This window comes from Aptenodytes patagonicus, chromosome 1 (assembly GCF_965638725.1).
Source record: "Aptenodytes patagonicus chromosome 1, bAptPat1.pri.cur, whole genome shotgun sequence".
NCBI classification, from domain to species: domain Eukaryota; kingdom Metazoa; phylum Chordata; class Aves; order Sphenisciformes; family Spheniscidae; genus Aptenodytes; species Aptenodytes patagonicus.
Window position 1 is genome coordinate 84,825,597 of NC_134949.1, and position 18,557 is coordinate 84,844,153.

The 18,557-nt window shown below is 42.1% G+C and overlaps 1 protein-coding gene across 1 annotated transcript; it reads left to right on the forward strand.

The window, feature by feature from the left end:
- The first annotated feature begins 363 nt into the window (after positions 1-363).
- On the forward strand, positions 364-17,524 carry LOC143157874 (putative DBH-like monooxygenase protein 2). Its single transcript, XM_076333059.1, is given in 11 exon segments — positions 364-648; positions 3,678-3,824; positions 5,384-5,540; positions 6,759-6,847; positions 8,033-8,200; positions 9,150-9,252; positions 10,048-10,214; positions 11,982-12,073; positions 15,435-15,531; positions 15,748-15,807; positions 17,282-17,524. Coding segments are annotated over 11 exon segments (1,608 nt in total).
- Positions 17,525-18,557: the final 1,033 nt, after the last annotated feature.

Sequence of the window (18,557 nt, forward strand, 5' to 3'; positions counted from 1 at the left end):
TTAGTCAGAGAGCCCCTTTTCCTTCGTGAGGAGAGCCAGCATTCACCCACCCTGAAGAGTACTGGGTAGGAGGTAAACACTTTGTTGCTTTTTTGGTTGTGTAGTACGAAACGGCTCTTAAAAACGTTTTAAGATGTACATGGGATGGCCTAGTATGGTTTCACTGAGGCAGGGTGCCAGACATATTATGTAAAGTGTTGATCTTTCCTACATGTTAAATTGGATATAGAACAGTCAGTTTCCACTCCTCCTTTCTGGCAATAGGCCCAGCCTCATGCCCTTCCATATAAACTGGGCCCCTCGTAGCAGAACAGCTGCCCAAGGTATCAGCAAGACTTAGAAACTGCAGTGGTCCTGTTGATGATGGCAGCTCTCTTCTCAAGAATTAAGGGTATGCTCTTCCTCTTGTTCATCCCATACTTTTGTTCTGGTCAGCCTGCACCTCCACTGCTGCATTTCTCCAACTTTCTGGATCCTTCAAACATGGTCTACCTCCGCTGGGACCATGACAAACAGGAGCTGATGATGTTTGAGCTGCAGGTCTATACAACTGGCTGGGTGGCATTTGGATTCAGCCCTCATGGAGAGTTGCCTGGATCTGACATTGTGATAGGAGGTGTCTTCCCAAATGGCAGCATCTACTTCTCTGTAAGTTGAAGACACTTCCTCTGCATCCCCCCTTTGCCAAGGATCACGCTCCAAGTATATTGGCTTGAAAGCGTATGAGCTCAACTGGCTAAAGACAGATGTCTGAGGCCATTTGAGATCTTTAGTTGGCATGGCCTCTGACTGACAGTCCAGAAGAGCCCAGGTCTTCTGCAGGTCCTGTGTCATGCCTGCTAGCCCCATAACAGCTACCTGAGATACCCTATGGTATCCCAGATGGCACTAGATGATGTTTTTTAGGAAAATAAACTGATCCCACCTGCAAGTCAAAACCACAGCCAGAGCCAATTAGATATGACTGAAACAATCACCTACCATGAAGCTAGAAGAGGCTCCTGGGAGTGTAACTTCTGATTCATCCAAACCAGAGGTCAGTTCAGCCGGGAGTCAGATGTGAAACTCCCATGTTTTCCCTCACTGTAGCTCTTCAAAGGTTAATTTACTTAGTTTCCTCTGTAGTAAGTGGAGACGTGTTCACCTCCAAAGGTTGCTTCTTCCTGATGGTCTTAAATGTCTCCCTTAGGAATAGGATAGGACAGGACATCCTTGGGACTTGCTGTTTTTTCCATTGTCTGTAAAGGCAACCACTAAGGATAGATGCCTGATGTTAAAGCAGCTGGAGTTTAGAGGAACAAAATGCCACTGAGGGTGCTAAATAAAAAACCAGGCTGTTGTTTTGGTTTGTTTTGTTTTGATAGTGAAAGAGAAACAAGCAGTTTAACATTATCCAGATACAGAAAGAAAAAGAGTTTACACTGATGAAGTGTTTGCCAGTCACAATGCTTTTATTTTGTTCAGCTGTTTTCAGTTCCCTTTTCACAGAACAGAAGAATGTGTTTTCATGAAATATGTTTTGGTGCTTGTCTAAAATGGGTGAACTTTGGAAGCAGTGAGGTAGCTAGCCTTACTTATCATTTGTTGGTTGCAAAACCGCTCTTGTAATACCCAGTTTCAAAATCTTTTTGTGCTTGTGACACAGACAGGGAATTTTTTGGCTGTGAATGACTACAGGGAAAAAAATTATGATCAATTTAGAAGAAACATTTGTTCTTTATTTTTTAATAATGATTTTTTAAAAAGTGATTTGGGGCAAAACCACATTTATTTTCTCCTAAAAGAACATCCTGAAAGGAAACATTGAGGTGTTTGGTTCCAAAAATAGTAAACATTCCATTATTTTCAGAAGAGATATTTAACATTTTCAATGTTTTTCTGCATTGGTAGCTGAAACTCTTTGTTTATCTTAGAAAATAATTTTGGTCCCACAAAAGTTTTAGTTTTTTTCAACTCTTCTACATATCAGAAAATATCTCCCAATTATTTAGGTCTGGAGACATTCCAGTAAGTAAACACATTAATGACCACAAAAATTCACATTTGCTCAATAGGCTGTATATCACACCCACTGAACCCATGGAACAGAGAGTTTGAAGGAAAAATATGCTAGGTGCTGTAAATGGAGTTTAAGTGGGTTTTCCATTTGCATTCTTCCTTCTAACCTTCTCTCTCTCACATCCTTGGTTTTTGTTTTAATTTTCGTCTTTACTACAACCATAACAAAGTCATTATCTGAGTAATGTCCAAGGGGTAAAAAACTAGTCAAAAAGGCTTGTTTTCACAAAGGTGCAGGGTTTTTTCGGCTGTTTACTGCCTTCCTCTTTCATAAGGTATATTTAAATATTTTCTTTATTTCAGAGTAGCTCATTTGCAGACTACTTATCTTTGAATTTTGATCATTTAATGAAAGAGTGCAACAGGTATTTCAAAACAGGAGGAAAACAAAAGCTGTATTTTCAAACTATGATATGTCCCTCTGTAAATTGAGCATTTGGATTGGAGAAAAATTGCTTAGAGTATTCTGAAAGTCCAAATCCATAGATAAATTCAAGAAGAAGAAAGAATATTAGAGGAGATGTTGGGAAATTTAGCAAAAGCTGTAAGCAGGTTTTGAAATTGTCACTTAAAGGAACAGAGATGGGAGGAAAAAATACCAGGAAGGATTTCACATAAAAATATTCTTCCTTGACCAGACTGTTGTCTGGTGAAATCTCTCTCTTCTCTTTTATCCCTCTGAAATTGAGCACCGCAGCAAAGCTTTTCAATGTAGCACTTAACAGCTGTACATTAAGGAGATATTTGATTTATTATGTTTCAGGTTTCTCTCTGAGATATTTTCATCCCATCTGCAGCCACTGCCTTCTTATTTCTGGTCACCTGAACTCCTTTGCCACAAAAATATGATGCAATCTCAGTCAGTCAACTTGGAGCTTTACTTTTTATCCTTCTTCCCTTTCCACAGCTTTGTGTACAGTCCCACCTTTTCACCTCATATTTTCGTAGCAGCAGTCATTGTGGCCCATTCTGTTCCCAGTGAGATTTCTACAGGAACTAGAGATTTAGATTCTTTTCAAACTCTGTCTGATGTTTCTGTGCCTTTTTATGGAGTAACAATTGCATTTGATGACCTCAGTCACGCATTATTTGTCTTTTTCACTATGCCTATGCTGCTAAAGCCATTGGTTAGCTTGTAGTATCTAGGAGAGCTTAGCATCCACAACCAGACCCACGTTCCAGGTGGTATGGAAAACCTAAGAGTTAAAGTAGAAGCTTTGGTATGCCCAAAATATTTTACTTTTGAACTACCTGTTTTTCAACAGGGCTTATTTTACTTCCCAACCTGTGTGGTTGAGCCAGATGTGCTAAAATGCCCCAGCGTGCAGCAGGTCATTCAGGGAGCAGGGAGGATCCTCTAGGATCCATCCTATCCAGGCCATCCTCTGGGTGATGGGACCCAGGGGCTGCTCTTTCCTTGAGCAGCTGGAGATAGCAGGGACTGGATGCGAGTTCTCTTCAATCGGTTTGTGGAAATCACCAGTGAAAGCAGAGGAGCTTTTTGGAGAATGAAATGCTTTGATAATTACTCAGGTTCCACCAGCGGTACTTAGAAACATGACTTCTCAGAGTCTAGGAAGCTCTTCTTTCTATGGCTTTGACCACTGTTCCTTTTCCAGGATTGTCATGTGGTAGATGAGGCAACCCTTGAGGAAGATGAGAGCCAGGACTATCAACTGCTGTCAGTGATGGAGAATGAGACCTCCACCACCACGCTGTTCAAACGTCACCTCCGGACATGTGACCCAAATGACCTGGCTATCACAGTAAGAAAGGGGACTGCTCAAGCAACATCCCGAACAAACACGCTCTCATGTCTCACTGTATTCCCAAATCCCGGATCAGATCTGAGAATTACAGATTTTTCTCACAACGGTACAATAACAGGAATATACAGAAAAATATGGGACCATGCAGCCACATTTATAAGGCCCATTTCAAGGGCACTATATTGATGTATTTGACGTTTTTTACAATGTTTTCCATCAAAGAATAGGGAAGATATAAATCTCAACATTTTCTTAAGCTTGAACACGTCTTCAAAATTTTGCTCATTTCTCTCTCTCGTTTGCCACATATAAAAAACCAATCTAGTATGGGAGATAAAGTTTTTATTTGCCTAATATAAGGCAGTATTTTGGTAAGAATTATGTTTAGAAAATTCAGAATGCTTTGATAATCTCAGTCCTTCTCTCTTGGAAGAACTTCATACCAGTATTGACTGACATTAAAAAATTGTCCAACTCAAAACAGTATTTTAAGTCAGAGATTTTTCAAAAATATGCTTTGCCAAGGTCCACAAGCACACTAATGCACACAATTTCAGAATTCTGCATATATAGACACTGTTTACACCGTTTCACCTTTACTTGGGGGACCTCTGGGTAAATCAGCATTATCCAAGGCTTAGCCCACTCAAAAATGTTTGTCCAGAATTAGGTGTACATTCACCATTTTTCCAGAGTTCAAATACACGTGCAAATGACTGGATAGATGCCTTTGTAGTTACAAACCTTCTTAATGACCTTTACTAATTGAAAGAAATATAATCCCATTCTGAATGGGAAGAACCTACAGAGTTCCATGGCTACTGCTATCCTTACATGATGGGGCAGATCCAGGAGGATCATTGAGCTCATTCATGCTCAACAATAGCTGCTAATGGGGAATCAGGGGACTACAGTTTTGTTAGCTTTTTGTGTAAGTCCCTTAGTAATTCTTTGTAAAAATTGCCCAAAGTACATTAACAGTATATACAGATAAATGAACTGCATCTGCTTGCTCTAGGATATGCAAAGATCTGAAAATCTGATCTTTAGCACCATTGTACAGCTCCCACAGCTAGAACAGTATCCAAACACTCAGCATCTAAACATTTAAACACAAAATGGTGCAGGTTCTGAAATCTTATAAAATCCCTTACAGCTTTTTTCCACCTTTCTTTTATTTCACATACCAAAACTTTAAATCCATGCATGTTTCAATAATGTGTGTGAAATGACAGTGGGTGAAGCTTTCCTAGGGTCTTTTCTAGCCAGCACCCTCTCTTTGGGAAAAAAACATCATGTCTTTGTCTGGACAAGACAAATCTTGTGTGTTAAACTGCTTACTCTCTGTTGTGTGTTCTGACATACTGTCTGAGTGTCTGGGTATGTACCAAATACAGTTATATTATTTTAGATTACTTTTCATTGCACATGGTTAGTATGTGGATTGCATTTTAATACATGTGTAGTGGTATAAGGCATGTGATGTGGGGTGAATACCCGTGTGTGTGGTTGATGGGAAGGAATAAGGGGGAGTTTCATTGGAACTTTCATTACAGATGGACACAGCACGCCTTGTTACTGCCTTTGGTACTGATGACACAGTCCAATTCTTTAAAGGCCAAAGATTTTCCAAGTCTCTTTTCTTGATGAGGTACAGAGGCCCATCTGACTCAACTGACCCCAAAATATTCTTCACCTATGACCTGAGGCTGGACAACATAAGTATTGGACAAGAGCTTTACTAGGCATATTAAAAAATTTCCCCTTCTTCCACCTTTCTTTGCAAAGTTGATCAAGCCCATGCTGGAGGTTTGAATTGCACAGGTCAAAAAATGGACATGACTGATCTTGGAAACACTCAAATGGAGCTGGCAAGAGTAGGAATGAAGTGGGAAGGGAAGGCTTGCTGTATGGAGGGTAAAGGGCTTATTTGTTAGGAAAATGCTGTAAGGCGTAGCCTGTTCCCTTGACTAGAGTTTGAGGAGCCAAACACAGGCTGTGGTGCTATTGAATTGCAATATAATTATTAAATCAGGTATGTATGCATACAGGTCTATTAGCCCATCCATGTAGACCCATAGAAAAATATCTATAATATACTGAAGATATTTATGGATTCCCATCTTAGTTTTGTGGGAACTACACAATATCACAGAGAAGAGAAATAATGGGAATACATTTATACGCTTTGTGACGAGTCTGGCTAAGAGCTCATAAAATGCAATACACACTGCTGTGTGCGCTGCCTCCAGTATTAACTTATGCAGCATCTCAGTGTCAGATATAAGGATTTACCAGGAGAGCTGGAGCCCCACATTAGCATCACCTCGTGGTACATGCGCCATCCTTGTCAAATGGAGTCCAAAAGTACCAGCTCAGTGTGGTATTGCATTAACATCTTCCTTCTTTAAACAGCATCAGCCCACACAGTCAGCACTCACTCAAGACGCAGCAGCATCTGCTGATCAGCGTGGGCACTATTCCACAGTAAAGAGGGGAACTATTTTTATGTAAAGATTTGTGGGATTAGTGCTATCATGTGTTGTGCTTGTGACTCCAGAAAACCGGTAATTATAAATGTTGATTGAACCGAGTGGACGTTTCCTGTGCTCAGTTCATGTTACAACAGACAAATTAGTAATGCGTTCCCTTTTGGAAAAATACAGAAAAAATCTGAAAAAAAAAGAATTTAAGACCTGGTGGAGCTGACAAATATGTTTGTCCTTCACCAGAATACAGTTTCATCTTCTTGACTCTCACTCATTGCAACCAAAAACCAATCAGACGCTTGCTAAATGCATCATCCTTCCTGCCCCCTCCACTTCTGGGTCTCATTCTCCTTGCACTGTCTCTCTTTGTCTTCTCCAATTCCCTGTGCACATTATTGAGTTGCCAGGGGAACCTTCAGGTGACTTGTGTGTCTGTTTCTTTTCCAGTTTGCTACTCCAGTTGAAGAAACCAAGTATGCCTGTACCTTTATCCCACTGCCCATGGTCAAGCAGAAACACCATATCTACAAGGTAAACTTGCAGGCTGTATTACTGGGGAAAAAACAGGACAGGACAGACTTGCTCCTTCAATCATGCATACAAGTCTGTCTTTTACAGCATTTTAGTATAAATTCGGGAGTATTCCATCTGTCCTTCACTGCCATTTGGATGAGCCAGCTAATCTGTCTGGCTTGTGTGGAGATAAGCTCTGTCTTGTTTCTAGCTTTGGAAGATCTTTGTCTTTATGTACATCACGCCTGCAGAAACCTTGCTACAAGTCTGATGTCTCAGTGTAGTGAGCTCAGGTCATGTTACCTATTGGTGTCTTTGAGAGCAAAGGGAGCCTCCAGAATTTTCTATATTTGAAAGGACTTTTGCTTTTGTTCTTGGAAATTGCTAAGAGTATTTGTATAAAAAGCAAAACTAACATTTTGCAGTCCTGTTTTCAAGGTTCAATATGCAAAAAAGACGAGCAAAGAAAAGGAACAGGAACTTTCCAAAACAAGTCTAGCTTACTTCTCAAATTAAGATAATGTTACTTCAAGGTCAAGCAACCCTTCTTAGTTTTGTGGGTTTTGAAGGTTTAAAAACAGATGTTCCACTGCAATGGCATAAGGCAAAATTTCATAAGGAAGTATTTCCATGGACTGGAAAAAGTTGACAGGTAATCCTACAGAACAAACTCAGGAGCTTTAGTCAGTTCTTGTGGTAACATCAAGATTTTGAGGCCTGATGTCATCAGTGCTGGTAAAAAGTTCAGTGATTAATGAACAGATAAAGGTTATTTGCGGGGTTTATTTTAAACTATCTTGATTATAGTACTTTTGGCACAGCTGAGGGAGCAGTGAATTATAGTGAACCTGAGACTGAGGTCCCTTATCTTGCTTTGCAGCCAAGAAAATGGTGTATGAGGTAAACTATTTACATTTCTAGTCTGGAACCACACTTCCCAGCATAACAGGTCAAATAGACACCCCTCTGATTCTAATTAAGGGGAGGTGCTTTAGAGGAAGAAGCAAATCCTTTCTGGAAAAATGGACTCTGCTGGGTGCACACAGAAATGAGCAGATAAATCATCATCCAGTTTACCATCCATTTTGTGAATCAGATTATATCTGTTTGCCTAAGCTATGGTTAATGGCTCTTTCTGGTTGCCTGAGAAAGAAATATTTTAGGGTTGACAATAACTTTTTTCACTCTTTCTCTTGGTTACAGTTCGAACTTGTAATAACACCCCACAACATAACCTTGGTTTATCATATTCTTGTTTATGGCTGTGGCAACGCCAGCATGTTACCCAGTGGCATAGATAATTGCTATGGAGCCAGTCCAGATTTTGCCCTGTGCTCTCAGGTGCTTGTGGGCTGGGCTGTTGGAGGAGAGGTGAGTCTGCAGGGCCCATTCCCTTCCCCATTTCTTGTTATGAACAGTGGTACTCTTGTTGTCAGCTTATCCAGTAAGACCCCACGGTCCTGCAGGGCCAACCAAACTGGGGAAGTTTCCTCATACTGTTCCCACTCGACTCTACTTCTGCTGCATTAAGTGATGCTGGCGATTTCTACATAGTTGTCGATACTCTGCGTTATGTGTGTATGTTATTATCATACCTGCATTAAACAAATTTTATATGTCACATAGGAAGGCTTTCATTCTGACCTTTTGATAATGTTGCCAATAATGTCACAAAATTCTCCTTGTGCTAGTCTTGCGTAACAGAAAGAAGTGTACCTACTTTCTGCTTTTTTTTCTGCTGGCTCTGCCTCTTTTACAGCAGAGTAAAACTAAAAGTTCAGTGAAATTGGTGCTTCTGGCTGAGTGGCCTATTTAGTATTCAGTGCTGCACAAATTTTAGCATCTATCTTGTGATGGTCACTTTGCCTTTCAGAGCAAAATGTATTTTGTATTTCTGTAGTATACATGTACATGGGGACAAAGAGAGGAAGGAGATAAGTTTTAGACAAAACCTTTATACTAATTTTATTCAGATTTTATGTTATGCAGTGCCAATACTGATATGAAATTTGCTGCAAGAGTGCACACATACTATAACCATTTCCTATTAAATAAAGTATAAAACTAAAAATGAAACCAGTCAAAAGGATAAATGAAAAATAAATTTTGAAAAGTCTTCCTTGTTCCAATTCAGAAGGAAAAGAAATGGAACTGGCAGAATTTCCCACATTTTGATTTCTAACAATGTCTAAATAAATATTCAGAGACACAAGAAAAGAAGAACTTTCTTTTTGTAAGTTTTCAATCAGGAAACAACACAGAAGAGTTAAAAACTAACTACTTCATATAACTTTATTCCTCCTCTTCCTCTTTCCACAAGTCTTACCAGTTTCTGGATGAAGCTGCAGTTTCCCTAGGGACACCTTGGGATCCTCAGTACATCCGACTAGAAATCCATTACAGCAATTTTGACTTGTTACCAGGTGGGTAATGCTGGGCAGTTGTCTGACAAGAAAAGCCTCAGGATGGAAGCCTCAGACCTCACCTACATGCCTATTAGAAACCGGCTTCTGCATGAAACACTTCCATACATTGCTCAGTACAACCTTCAGGACAGTAAGAAGAAACTGGACTGGGCTCCCATTCAGGAAGAACTTAAACTGGCTTTAGAAACACAGATAGTTATGTCTGCTTAGATTAGACACGTCTTGCCATTGAAAAAGCTGAGCACATCTTCCTGCTATGATACTAGTGGGAGTGTTAGGGAAAACTTCAGGGAAATGTAGACATCATGGGAAAAAGGAGCAGCGTGGGAAGGGGTAGAGTGGCTGGGGGAGAAATAGGTGTACCAAAGGTCAGGATCAAGTCCTGAGAGCCAGGTCCTGATAATACCACGTCAGGCTTCTACCATGACCTCTAGCACTCAGTCCCTATGACAGGTGATGAAGAATGCCACCACGGTATCTGCTATCATTTTACAGAAGGGGAAACAAAAGTGTGGAGTGATTTTATGGGAATCGTCTGAGACTATAAGCCCGGCTGGATCCAGATGCACTATAAGTGCACCTGTGCACCTTGCATGACTTAGAGGCTGTACATTACAATGGACCATAACAGGCCCCAACAGGGGCAGGGTGGAGGGCTTAGGCCTTCCTGTTAATCTGTGCCTGCTCCCAACCTGTGACTGGAAAAGAGACACTATATGTGTTGTTGCTTCAGGCCCCGCTTCTGCTGTTTCTGGAGTTATTGCTGAAGGAGTGGTCATTTTTCTTTTACAGGTTTGATCAACAGCTCAGGGGTACGAATCTACTATACTCCGGAGCTACGGAAATATGATGTGGGGGTTCTGCAAACAGGCATCTTCACTTTCCCTGTGCATTTCATTCCTCCTGGAGCAGAATCCTACAGATCTTACGGCCTTTGCAATTCCAGCCAGTTTGATGAAGTGAGTGTGGGGAAAGCCATACGAAATCCTTCTTGATTTTTCCCACTTTGGGTTTTCATCTTGTTCTAGACATGTCCAAAAGCCATTTGGTGCAGGGTGCCATCTTAGCCTCCATTTCTGCATGTTGCAAAATGAATATCTATTCCAATAAAACTGCTCAGCAGAGACCCAAGAGCATTATCAGAGCTGTGTAAGCATGTCAGAACCACGGCTGGAATACCCATTCATCCCATCTAAGTGAAAGGGAAACAAAACCCAAAGGATGTAGTGACTTCCCAAGACCCCCAAGGCATTCTGCTCCACCACATGCAAGAGGCCTTGTCCTGCCATATGTGTGCCCTACTGGTGTAGGAAGGCAGGCACTAGGCTGGGAGGATGTGGTGCTCTCTCTCAGGTCAAGAGGCTGCTAACAATAATCAGCTCTGGTGGACTGTGGGACCCAGGGGATTCACAGGTCCCTCCAGGACTGCTAGATGTGAGGTTGCCACTTTCCCCTTTCCCAGGCCCAGCAGGTGCTAAGGCTGGGGGCAAACTCCAAAGATATAGACACCTCCCACCCCACCCAAACACACACACTCAGGGAGCAGACTCAGCGGGCCACAAACAGATCAACACAGACAGGAGTACAATACCTTTACAGGCACCACACAGGCACGAACAACACCCACATGAACACGGACAGCACAAATGACCCGATTCTCTTCCTCCTCTCTGACTAATCAGGCTTAAAGTTCACTAGAGGAATATAACCATAAGCATGCTCACTCAGCTCCCATACGTAATCACATTTGTTGGTCTCTCTGATTTCTGGTCCAGACCATAAGTCCTTTCAGCATCTGTGCGCAGATCCAGGACCCTTTTACGCAGTCTCTGGCCTGGACCTTGGGTCTTTCTAGCTTGAAGTTTCCTAGTGGATCATCCCACCCCAAAAACAGGCACACACATATACACAGTATAGAGCGCGCACTCATACAGAAAATAGTTAGGAACGGAGTTTAGTAATATAGTCTAGATTGCAGTGATCAGGTACCAGGTTTGGTCAGACAAAGCAGACCAGCAGTCTGCTTACATACAACTGGACTCTCCTCTTCCTCTCTACATTTTCGCATGTTTGTTTCTCTCTTTCCCTATCTTTGACCTCTTCCTTAAGCATCACACAATAAATTTTGCACATTCCCACAATCCACTTAGAACATCCCTTAAGTTTTACACAGTCTCACAATCCCCCTCGAACAACCCATAAGTTTGCTCCCTCTTATGAGGCCTGAGGTAATCCTGTTTTTCTCCTTTTCATCAATTTTCAAAGATTTTCTTTGAAACTTTTAAGGTTTACATTTTGATGGTTCTTTTAATGGCCCATTGATAAGTGCCTTACAATTTCTGCTTTTACTCTTTCTATTATCTGCTCTTTCTTAGAGTTCATGTACGTGCATGTTTAACTTATTACCTCTCCTGTGTCTTGTCTTAGTTTTTTACATAGCTGATAGCAAGATATGCTTACAGTACACAGCATGAGATATCACAAACTCAGACAACTATGCCACAGTAAGTAAAGCCAGAAGAGCAATTTTCAGAAAGGCTCACCAGAGCAAATTTTCAATCAGTAGTGACCTACATGAGGAAATGGGCTTAAACCTCCCTTTTAAAAAAAAATATTAAGCTAACAATTACATGAGTTCCATCAAGCTTTTGACTTGATGGGCAGGCCTGAAACGCAGTGCTGAGCTCTGACTGCCAGACTCTGACCTACTTCATTTTGAACTGCAGATGAATGGGATGCTGGTTCCAGACCTGCATGTCTTTGCCTACTTGCTTCATACCCACCTGTCTGGCAGAGGAGTGAAAGCTGCTTAATACCGGTAAGAGAAGCAAACTCGGTATTGCTGCCTATGCCACAGGATCAGTCCGTGCCTCTTGGGCTAGAGTGGATGAGATCTGTCTGTCAGTGCAAGAGACTCTGCAATGTCTGAATTGTAGTACAAAGAACTAGCTCCTCAGGGAGCTAGAGGGTCAGCTGAGCAGAGAGTATGAGACCAGGACTGTGCCTCCTGTTAAATAAAACAGGTCCAGGCAGTGAGCTCAAGCACTGTACTGCTGCTCATCCACACTAGTCAGCTGCTAGACAGTGCCCTTGCATAGCTTGGTCCTGCTAACGCTGAGGCTACGCGGGCACAGTTCTGGAGATTGTGTGTACCAGTTCCCATGGGCTGCTTGGGCAAAACTACACTGGGTTTGGCCTCCGCTATCCTCCCACACTAAAAACTTCAACACCCTTATGCACTCTCTGATCACACCCCAGCCCATGAAGCATGAATTCTCAGTTTCAAGCTACGAAAATAGCAAATCATGGTCTGCAGCACAGCATTTGAACACTACTTCAGCCACTTAGAATTTGAAAAGAAAAACAAAACCCAGAACTAAAAAACAATTGTGCTTTAGTTCAAAGAGGCATCACAGAGGTCCAAGTGCTTTGTAGTATGGGTATAAGGCCTATATCAATACAGTATCAACACAGGCTGGGGGATGAAGGGATTAAGAGCAGCCCTGCCAAGAAGGACTTGGGGGTACTGGTGGATGGAAAGCTGGACATGAGCCAGCAATGTGTACTCACAGCCCAGAAGGCCAATCGTATCCTGGGCTGCATCAAAAGAAGCGCGGCCAGCAGGTCGAGGGAGGTGATTCTGCCCCTCTACTCCGCTCTGGTGAGACCCCACCTGCAGTACTGCATCCAGCTCTGGAGCCCTCAGCATAAGGAAGACACAGACCTGTTGGAGCGGGTCCAGAGGAGGGCCACAAAAATGGTCAGGGGGATGGAACACTTCTCCTATGAAGAAAGGCTGAGAGAGTTGGGGTTGTTCAGCCTGGAGAAGAGAAGGGTCCAGGGAGACCTTACTGCAGCCTATCAGTACTTAAAAGGGGGCTTATAAAAAAGATGGCGGCAAACTTTTTAGCAGGGCCTGTTGCGACAGGACAAGGGGGAATGGCTTTAAACTAAAGGCAGGTAGATATAGACTAGATATAAGGAAGACATTTTTTATGCTGAGGGTGGTGAAACACTGGAAGAGGTTGCCCAGCGAGGTGGTGGCTGCCCCATCCCTGGAAACATTCAAGGTCAGGTTGGACGGGGCTCTGAGCAACCTGATCTAGTTGAAGATGTCCCTGCTCACTGCAGGGCGGGTTGGACTAGATGACCTTTAGAGGTCCCTTCCAACCCAAACTATTCTATGATTCTATGATTCTATCTCCTCCTTAGGTGTCTAATTTCAGAATAACCTAACATGAGCCAAGTATCACACTGCAGACAGTTACAGGGAGGCAGACAATTAGTCAATGCCAGTGAGCCAGAGAACAATACACGACCCTATGATATAGGATCTAACACAATTGTCTGATGGGTATCTTTCTCTCTCTGGACAGTGTTATCTGCAAAATACTCACCTAGCAGCCTCTGCAGCCTAACTGTGACATGGCAAACGCAGGGGAAAGCTTTTTAAGAACCTTAGGAAATAAACTTGGTCTGCTATAACTAAACTAAATAAATGGGAATTTTGCAACTTGAAAGATGCATTGTGAATATGTGTGTTCCCCAATTATGCCTGTCTGCGTCTCTCAGGAGTAGCACGTTATAGCTGGCAAACATGGTTGTCTCTTGGAAAAGGAGCAAAGTAGACATCAGTAAAACCTATTGGCTTCAAAGCCATTCCTCAGTTTCAATGCTAGTGATCTCCCGCCCAAACTGGCCTGACATTTGGATTGCTATACTAGACAACAAGAGAAGAGGAGTGAGCCTCCCTCCATCTCACTAGCTAGCACCTTCCAAGGGCATGCTCCAAGTAGCAGGGAGTGATATAATCAGGAGAGTTTTCCTTAGGCTTCAGAAGAAAATGGAAGGTTCTGTCTCTGCTAGGAATCATTTGAGGTCAATCTAAAGAGGACTAAGGCAACAGTTCAATGTACTTAGGATGAGCATGTATCTGAGAAATGACCTTTACAGACTTTACCATGCTAGGACCATGTCCTGAAGCCATCTCAAGCACAGGCTCCAGAGGAGGTCGAGTGCTTGAAACACCTTCTGAACAGAGATGATTCAGGCACAGTGAGCAGTTGGGGTGACTATTTTTTTTCTGGGATTTCCCCTGTAACATGTAGGATAACTATGTTGTTCTTAGTCACTTGTCCAATTAGTGGAGACCCCAGACTCTTTGGAGCTTGATCTTGGCAGAATATAGCAGATTGTGATCTTTGATAGCAATTTAGGGGCAGGCCTGTCTCCTTTTTAGGTGTTAATTCCGGAATACCTCAGCATAGGCCAAAAGTCACAGATAGCTGCTATGAGTGACTTAGCCAGAGTTATTTTGTTCCAGACGATAGCAATAGTTTTTGGCTCCTGCTCTTTATGCAAGTCACATGGTATACATAAACCGTGTGTCACGTGACAGAGCATCTTCTTTCTTGACTTGAACTTTGTGAAGCCTGGCCTCCAAGCTAGGTTCCTCCCTCCTGAACCCATTTTGCTATAAGGTGGAGCTGGACAGTGGCGTGAGCCTACCAGTTCACCTGCTCAGAGCTGCCAGCAGTCACAACAAGCAAGCACGGTGTGCGACAGCTGCTGAGACAGCCTGGCCATGAGTGCCACAAGGATTTGTGGGCTGGGTGCCTCGATGCACCTTGCAGTGTGCACTGTGGACGTACTTAGCAAGTTCTAAGGACCTGTAACATGGATGGAGAAGCAGCGCTCAAGCAGAGCAGAGACCACCTAAGAAGCAATATCACAAAGCACTGTAGAAATAGCAAGGAAGAATTCACATGTGATACTCCTGCATCTGCAAGGGAGGTCCTAAAGAGCCTGCCAACTCTAACCTGCTAGGGTCAGAGAGTCTTTTTATTTAGAACAGTGTTTTGTATTGCAAGTATTGGAGTTCTTACTTCTGGGATCCCAGACTGTCATCTGAAAGGCGAAAGTTTCAAGGCACAACAATTACTAACATGTAAAAAGTCCATATTTGGACTCCAGACCAAAGAGGGCTGGGTGAGAAACTTCTAGTGTATGTTTGGGACTGACTGTCGCTGAAAATACGTTCTGTGAGTTACAATACAAAAGAGATCAGGCATGATTTCTGGAGGGGGTTTTTCTTGTCTGTTTATTTCATCCAGGAATTGGTTATTCCACACCCCTCCCTAGAAACATTATAACTTTCTCCCCTCCTTTGTCTTCCCCAGGAATGGTGAGCAGCTGGGGATCATCTGTGAGGACAATAAGTATGACTTCAGACTGCAGGAGATTCGGGACATGAAGGAAATCCTCATAATCAAACCAGTACGTTCCTCCCCTGGGATGTAGCCATGGGTGGGCAGGCTGGGGAGGTGGCGAGCACCAGAGATGTCAGAGCACATCGACATATTCTGTCCTTCATTCCACCTTAGGCTGTGGCCCATTGTTTTCACACAGTTTCCTGGTTCCCCATGTTGCGAGCGGTTGTTTTGTGTGCTTTCCCTGTACAGTTCTGACAGTGTGACCTATTGTGTTCCCCAGGGGGATGAGATCCTGGTCGAATGCAACCTTCAGACACTGGATCGGTCAGGGATTACTTTTGTAAGTTTGTTTTTCTACCTGCAAATCTTCCATTGCATTTAACATTAGTTTGTCACCATTAAAATCTTTTGGGCAGACATATCTCTCTTCCCCAAGCAAATACATTGCTGGCAAAAGCTTCTTGTGACAGACACAGTATCATAGACATACTGAGGCATGTCTTGCACAGTTGCTCCATGGCTGGAGAGTAGCTCTCCAGCAAGACCTTCCTACTATAAGCTTATGAACAGATCCCAAAGCTAGCTTGCATCTAATACCATACAAGCTAACTCTTGTCCAAAACGTCAAGTGCAAGTAGCAAAATTTGCAGCTGAGTTGGTTTTGAATCATTGAACACTTGGATTTAGTGGACAGGCAGAAGTCAAATACAGAAACTGACATAATCTGGCAGCTGGATCTGATTTGGACTTCTCAAAATATGAAGACATTCTTTTTAGTTCTTCTTATTCAGACCAGGCATCAGTTTTGCAGAACTTAGCACATAAACAATTATTGCCATACTTCATATCTTATTTTACAGCATATGCCATGCAGAGGAGTTAATGATGTTATTGCACTTAGAAATGTGCACAAGAAACTGAGATTCAACCTAAAGAGGATTACTGAGTTTATATTCACAGAGAGCAACACTGTTTGATTTTGGCTGGGCCTATTCCAAACGTAGGGATCAACTGAAAAATTCTGATCTGGATGTCACACTCAGTTAATTCCCTGAAAGTTTTAGTTGAACTGCCCAAAGTTTCAAATTTTGGGATCTTGTAGACGGAAATACAAATATAGTAGTCTTCCTGAAGGAAAGAATAAGTAGATTTAGATTATAAACCCACAGAGCAGCCTATTTATCAGACTCTTGTGAGGATACTTTGATTCTCTGTTTCTAACTCTCTTAGTCCTGTCTCTTAGGCTGCAGTTGCAAGTAACTGTCCCAGGCATATTTAGTCACCACTTAACTTCAAACTTAAAAAGATAAAAATTCTTCTCCAAAGAGAAAAAACACTCTTGTGTCTTGGTAATATAACAGTGCCTAGGGGGTGATGCCATGGCAGTGCATTTTTGACAGAATGAGTAGTAAAATAGCGCTGAGGGTCCCTCAGACAATGTGCATACAAAGGGAGTTAGGATGATCCAGAAAATCTACATACATGGGCCATAGTTTCCTGGCTCTTACTTATCTGGCTGCATTTCAGTACGTCAGTCCAGTACCTACTCATCTTAGAGGTAAATTAGGGGAAAAAATCTCTTAAATTGGGAAAGGATCAAAACTCCATCTTCTTCTCCTCTCTCAGAGACCTTCTCCACTGTCAGAGGCGAGACCCATGTCGTGACTTTCTCTGAGATGGCTAGTTATGCATCCAGACAGCAAGAAAACACTAAAATGCATCCAAAACTTGCAGTGTTATGCCGGAATCTTGTGACTCCCAACTTAAAACCAGATCATGTAATTTTATTTTTCCTTCTTTCCTTTCATGCCCAGGAACTCCAGAGAAATGAGAGTGGTCTAATCAGAGACATTAGTATTCCAGAGCAGGCTGCCTGTCACAATATTTCTAGACACCTCTCACTGTCAGGTCTGAGGGCCACTGCAAACCTTCGTTTGACCGCAGTTCACGCTTCTGAGTCATCAGCCACCAAAGAAACTGCTTCACTTCCTCTTCTTTCTCTCACACAGCTGGTGTTTGCTTGGCTTATCATCTTGGCCTCTGAGTATGGGAAGTGAGGGGCAGAATACCAGAACAGACAACTGGCCTGCTGAAGAAGTCTCTGTAATTACCACCCGGTAGCGGGGTATTCCAGATCTGATGGCCCTAAACATGAGAGGATGCTTACATAATAGAAAATTGTTTCCCTTTGGAAGAAATAGGTTCAACAGGCATTGGCATTTATTTTATTTTCATAAAAAATACTTTCTAGTATAGTTTGTTCTAAATCAGAAAAGCAATTTACTATAATGCAGTAAAGACAGGAATACAGTCATCTCTTCAATAGCTGCTGCTTAATTATTAAATTCAGAGCTTTCATAGATGGGCTACTATATGTATTTGCTCACTGGCATTTCAGCAATCATTATCTAGTCTCAAGCTATCTACATACTCCCTATACATAGGTCAGTATAGAAAACTATGCTCCTTAGTTATTAAATAATGTGTTTGATTCTAAAAATAGTCCTGCAATGTCCAGCAAGAAAGTAGATATTCCAATGGCTGCATGACAGGGAATTTACCTGCTGATTGCCAGGTAATAATGAGGCAATGACTTGGTGTTTACTGAAAAATAGACTCATACAGTGTCATATAGCAAACCTATGAATTCCAATTTTACAAAAGCTAAGCCATTTGCTGTTCTCTTTTCTTATATTTTTCCCCAATGTATACATGACATTTAGAAGAGCAAATCTGATGATAGTTATGTTCTTTGTCACCATACTGACTCTTCCAAATTACAGATTTCATACTGGTACTTTTCAACAAATTCTCTCCCCACTTTCCCCAAGGCAGAGTCTCTGCTTATTTTGACAATAATTAGTACACCAGATAAAAACACTTTTGGACTTCAAAAGCAAACATCACAAAGCAGAGTGATTAGGAGGGTAACTAACCACACAGAGTGCGTTCCTTCCTCATTGGGCTGATGAACATTTATTAGCTAGTAATTATCTTGGCTAAAACTGAAGCATGGACAGAAAAAAAAAAAATTGCCTTGAAGGCAAGTTCATGAAGAGAATTCATGAGATTCCAAGAGAATCATCCAGA